The sequence below is a fragment of the Limulus polyphemus genome, unplaced genomic scaffold (genome assembly GCF_000517525.1).
Source record: "Limulus polyphemus unplaced genomic scaffold, Limulus_polyphemus-2.1.2 Scaffold8015, whole genome shotgun sequence".
NCBI classification, from domain to species: Eukaryota; Metazoa; Arthropoda; class Merostomata; order Xiphosura; family Limulidae; genus Limulus; species Limulus polyphemus.
In genome coordinates this window covers 163-5963 of record NW_013673625.1, presented here as the reverse complement: position 1 = coordinate 5963, position 5801 = coordinate 163, and the positions used below count along the sequence as shown (strand labels likewise).

General features: G+C 34.2%; 1 protein-coding gene across 1 annotated transcript in view; it reads right to left on the bottom strand.

Annotated features, from left to right (window-relative positions):
* LOC106475048 (stAR-related lipid transfer protein 13-like) overlaps positions 1 to 5545 on the bottom strand; it is a gene marked incomplete at its 5' end in the record, with an annotated part of 14778 nt that extends 9233 nt beyond the window's left edge. Inside the window, 4 exons of the mRNA XM_013935745.2 lie at positions 1303 to 1440; positions 3315 to 3506; positions 4114 to 4244; positions 5234 to 5545. Of these exons, the coding sequence (XP_013791199.1) occupies positions 1303 to 1440; positions 3315 to 3506; positions 4114 to 4244; positions 5234 to 5545 (773 nt within the window). The remainder of the gene's footprint in view (positions 1 to 1302; positions 1441 to 3314; positions 3507 to 4113; positions 4245 to 5233) is intronic.
* Positions 5546 to 5801: the final 256 nt, after the last annotated feature.

Below are 5801 nucleotides of genomic sequence, written 5' to 3'. Positions count from 1 at the left end.
CTCATATAACTTCAGTGGATTCTCATGGAACATTAGTATTTTTACGAAAACATTATATAATCCCTCGTGGAAAACTCGGCGCTTGTGGACTGGAGAATAACGAAGGACAAAGCTAGCTAGCTCCCTCGTAATTAACTCGCTCATCGTGAACCCTCGATAAAATATCGAAGTTCCAGACTAGAAACAAGACTTAATATTGCTTGTAAGTTTGTGAAACTTTTTGTTTATAAATCATTGTTTGTGATAACTATTTGTAATAATTGTTACTGTAAATTGTTTTGTTGTGTGTGTGTATATTAAAACGTATTTGTGTTAAAAAAAAAGAAAAACTGTGTGTATCAATCGTGTTGGCAAATATCATAAACTAACTATATATCGGCTTTTACTTAACTGCTAAATCCAAAGTTCAACTTAACTACTAAATTTAAAGTATAATTTACCTCGGTTTCAGACCATTTGGAATTCTAATACGTAACAGTGTGTTTACAAAGTGAAAAGCATATGGTTTTTAACGAACTGCACATGCGTATTTTAGACCTAAATAAGTCGAGAAAGCCCATAGAAATTGTATCTAGTGTAATGTTAGCTTTTTTTAAGGAATTACACACGGATTAAGCGTTGTTTGTGTGAAATAACTTTGGAAATTAAAAACTAAAGCTAAAGTTGAAATCAAAGCTAGTCGTCAAGTGATGACAACGACATTGTGCCTTCGTGAAGCTTACTCGTTGCATTAGAAGTCTGACTAAGCAAAAATCAGGCAAGGTGTTTCCAAATGGAAAAGCCAATATGCAGTCCTGACTCCTCGAACAAAGGCCTTTCTAACGACATGAGACTTGTATCGTTTGATCGAGAAGTTTTCGAGAAAAGACAGACAAACGCAAGCGTACTATTTATACAGATGTATATTTACTGTTGTGTCTCAAAATCGTAAGTAAGTAAAAATATAAAAGCATTTAAATGAAACATTATCTTCATTTTAATTAGCGTTTACTTTGGGTTTAACTTTCAGAAAATTTTCATCATGATTGAAATTTCTCACAAATTTATAAATATCTAAGTAGTATATTCTGCCTTATGGCAATTACTGAAACTCAAACATATCAAATTGTATCTTTATAAGATAAAAAAATCCCTAACAAAAGTATACAACGGCATCAATGATGCCATTTGTTCTCAATTTTGTTAAGATAACTAGAGGCTTAAAATAGGACACGATAACAGTATCGACTGAACGTGATCTGGTGTCCGTAAGAGAAGATTCATTAAGGTATTAAAGTAATGTTGTTGAGAAACGACACTAACTCGTTGGAATTCTTGAATACACTCATCTACAATAGATTTCCAGTTGGAATATCCATTATCAGTAAAACAGTGTAGCTCCTCTAGCGTTGATGGACTCCATTCAGTTAAAACTGACCGCCTAAGAAGCTCTTCTGAAACCTGCAAAATGGAGCAACAGAATTTAGTTACAAAAACATTCTAATACAATACTTCTAAACAAAGTCATTATACAATTCAGATTCTGTCGTTTAAATTTTAAATGGATTACTGATTATTTAAATTTGACACTCCCTTAGTTTAGTTTAAATTGTCAGCGTCATCTTTGTAAAATGTTTTTATTATGTATACATGCAGAAACAGCGAAAACACTTATATGATATATAAAATTGCAGCATTTTCATCATATATATATTCACATACTAAAGCGTATAACATGCTGTAATGTAGAATTTCCACTCCGTTGTTGTGTAAATTGGAATTCGGCACTGTCTGTCTTACAAAAAGATTAAGAATTCGAAGCCAAGTGCTCAACATCGTTGAAATATATACGACAGAGAAAGAAGATCCACGGGTCATAAAAGCAATTAATTACTCCCATAAAATGTTACTTGACAGTTTCTCGTGAACAACAATCATTCTGCTATGACCACAAGTAAATAAAATCAGTGCAGCTTATAACGTGCTAAGTAACATTAAATAAATAAAAAAAATTATAACCATTGTAAATCTGCTCGTGGTACTAAATAAATTAATTTCATTTTTTTTTCATTTTTGGCTTTCAGAGTACCTGTTATAAAAAAAAATAAGAACAATTTACAACAAATTTTATAACATTCGAATATTTATCTTTATTTATATACGATAAATAAATGAAAAGCACGAAGAACGGTCATACATCCAATAGATATATGAAACCAAGGTGATGATAAAAATAGTAGAAACAGAAAAGCGGGACACAAAACCCTACATCTGAACTATACCATTCATTGTCTCAAGTAAGTTGCGGTGGAAGAGGAAGATAAACAAGAAAAACAAACAGTAAAATTGGTTATTGAAGACAGAGATCTGGTAGTGTTGTTTAAAATGTATTTCTTAAAGTGGACATCCTAGCTTCCACTATGAGGTAAAAGCGAGATTTATTAGTACAAACAAACTCAAATAAAAATCATCCATTCATTGAAAAAGCGAAGGCTAACACATCGCTTCTCTCTTGAGAAAATAAGCTCCTGTCGTTAGTTGCTGTACAGATCCTACTTCTGTAGAGATTTTGTACACCTGTGATACACTCTCTCTTTAGGGCAGAGGACTCAAATGGAAGAATAATGTGCTATTGGTGTTTTTGCTTCATTAGAGTAGATTAACATGTTAAAATCTCAGCAGTAATTTGGAATGTTTGATAATATTGTCAATTTTCAACTAATATTGCAATAGCATTCGCTAGGTAAGTTGAATCGCAAATAAACGTAACCTACGCAAACTACGAGAAAGATCGCACTACAAAACAATACTCATGGAATGTTCCAATAGATGCCACCACCAGCAAATCCCGGAATTATAAACTTTACTGTTGATTGGGTTTGTTTGTTTGGTGTTAACCACAAATGCTGTGGGTATCGAAATCCAGTTACTAGCGTTATAAGCCTTCAGACTTAGCGCTAATCCAGGGGGGTAGCTTGATTGGAGAAAAAGGTTGTTTTACTTTACCCCGTTTGACGCTATACAGTGACGTCAATTTAAAATAATTTAGGATACGCATATTAGAGAAACAGTAAGAAAGTTGTGACTAGATAATCCAAATTATAACAAGTAATTTTTGACAGTAGCTTGAAAGACAATCATGTTTTTCGTCAATTTGTTTGACAGTTTCGAATTCCGGAAGCTGTTGGGAATAACATTATTTTTGAAAGTTACACTAAATTTATGTATATTTAGTTTGTTTTATTAATTTAATTTATATTTAAAACCAAACCTCTATAAAATAAATGTGCAACGATACCATAAGACTAAGTAATAATTTTGAGAAAACCTTGTACCGAGAAAAGATGTCTGTAGTTCATTATCATGTAAGTTAAACATTCATGTGCTGCTCGGATCTCATTCAGTTCTCGTTGGTCGGGAACCCCTACTGTTTTACTTCTTCGGGAACTAACATTTTTATTGTTAGCTGTTGTTGTAAGGTGGAATAAAGATGGCGCCAAACAAGCAGCCAAGTTGGTAGCCGTCATCTGAAAAAAATACAACTTATCAAATTCTTACCTCACAAATTTGATTTATTAGTTAAACCAATTAAATTATATATTTACCACGTACAAAAGCTACTTCCTGAGAACGAGAAAAAATGTTTTATTTTTTAAAACAATACCAGTTAGCTTCATAATGTTTTCTAAAAACAGAAAAAAAAATTATTGTAGCTTAAAATCAAATACAACGCTAATGTTCTGAAACGGCACACAAAATGGCGAAGTCCAGAGTGGGGAGCTCTTTTCAATTGTTTGTCTGTTGAATTTCGCGCAAAGCTACTGGAGAGCGTTCTGCTCTAACCGTCCCTAATTTAGAAGTGATAGACTAGAGGGAAGACAACTAGTCAACGCTACTCAAAACGCAAACTCTTGGGATATTCTAATCAGATATTGGGATTCACTTACACATTATAGGGTACTCACAGCGATGCGGTTCAAACCCGCGACCCACAGGTTACCGGTTGAACGCCCTAACAATCAGGTCATACTAGGCCCCGCCCTTTCCGAATGGAGATTTTTTTGTCGTTTGGATATGAGGAATAGAACTGATCTTATACGTTTTATATACAAAACTCACCGCACTCGTTATTACCTGATTTTCATCTGCATTTTTACAGACTTCTTGCAAGAAAGCGATTAGACTTTGAAGGACTTCTCGATTTTCATCAGGCATCAGCATTATCGCTGCATGAAGAGCATCAAGTCTGTCCATATGAGGAATATCTGCAATATAAAGCATTGACACACATAAAATTTTCATGCACTTGCCATAAATAAGGTTTAATGTATCAAATGCTGTTTCATGATTTATATCTTGATAAAATGTGTCTAAAGCCTATGGAAAAAATACTTTGAATATTTTATTCCCATCTTGGAAATTAACAGCAATTAGAAGAATTTTAAATAACGTTTAATTTTTGTTTCCATAACTTAGACTAAATACTATTTACGAAAAGGTTTCATTGAACAAGATTGCCCTGAAATTAGTAATTTCAGGAAATGTTAAGTTAATGTTATTTTTCATTGTTATTTGTTTTAGAGTAGCCACAATGGGCTATTGGCTGTGTCCACCGCAAGGAATCGAACCCGGGATTTTTAGTTGCAAGTCCGTGACTTATTACTGACCCGCCGGGGGACTTTCTTGTTCATTAGGAATTTTATCAAATTTTAATTTGATTAAACCTTAAAATTAATCACCCGAATTTCATATATTTGAACATGTTATTTTATGATATAAAAAATCTCACCACTTATGAACATAAAAATAATTATAATTTTGAAGAAAAGTTGTCCATTTACTAGTTGCATAAGATTTTTCTGACTGAAAGAAAAAGAAATAAGACGTACACTAAACGTTTCTATAGAAGCAAGAGGGTTTGTTTGTTTTTGAATTTCGCGCAAAGCTACACGAGGGCTATCTGCGCTAGCCGTCCCTAATTTAGCAGTGTAAGACTAGAGGGAGGGCACCACCCACCGCCAACTCTGGGGCTACTCTTTTACCAACGAATAGTGGGATTGACCGTCACATTATAACGCCCCCACGGCTGAAAGGGCAAGCATGTTTGGTGTGAGAGGGATTCGAACCCGCGACCCTCAGATTGCGAGTCGAGTGCCTTACCCACCTGGCCATGCCGGGCCAGAAGCAAGAGGGTAGAACGAGAGTATAATGTGTGAAACCAAACTGACCAAGTTAAAGAAGAAAATTGACTTACAAAGAAAAATACTGATAAATGTTTCCGACCATTTATTAGTGAGCAGTGCCTCAGGTAGGTCACGAAAATACTGTTTTAGCATATCAGCAACATCGTAGGCTTGTTGGTCTTCGTAGGTGTCATTATATGGATTGGACTCGTTTAAGTTTCGGAGTTTCTGGATGCGGGATCGAACTCCTGACTTACGAAAGATTCCCACTGAGTCTAAAGACGTTTTCCGTAAATAAGAAAAAGAGGCCTGAATGCAGGTTGGAAGAGCCTGTCCAGTTCGTTGTAGGTTAAGTAAGAGAGGCACTCCGAATACAGCTTTGTCTGCAAATAAAGAAATGGAAGAAAAAGTTGTGTTTATATAAGTTATTTAGTTATTCCACCAGATATCGCTGGAAACTGTAACTCAACATCTGTGTATAATCTATGCTAATCAACCTTTTTTTAATATATAGAGAACAAACAACGTTAAGCTTTTGTCAAATCCTATTTATTCTTGTTGTTGTTTTGTTTTTTACTCATTACAATCAAACTTAACGTGAAATCATAAATGGTAAACAACAATCTAACATTTTGTACA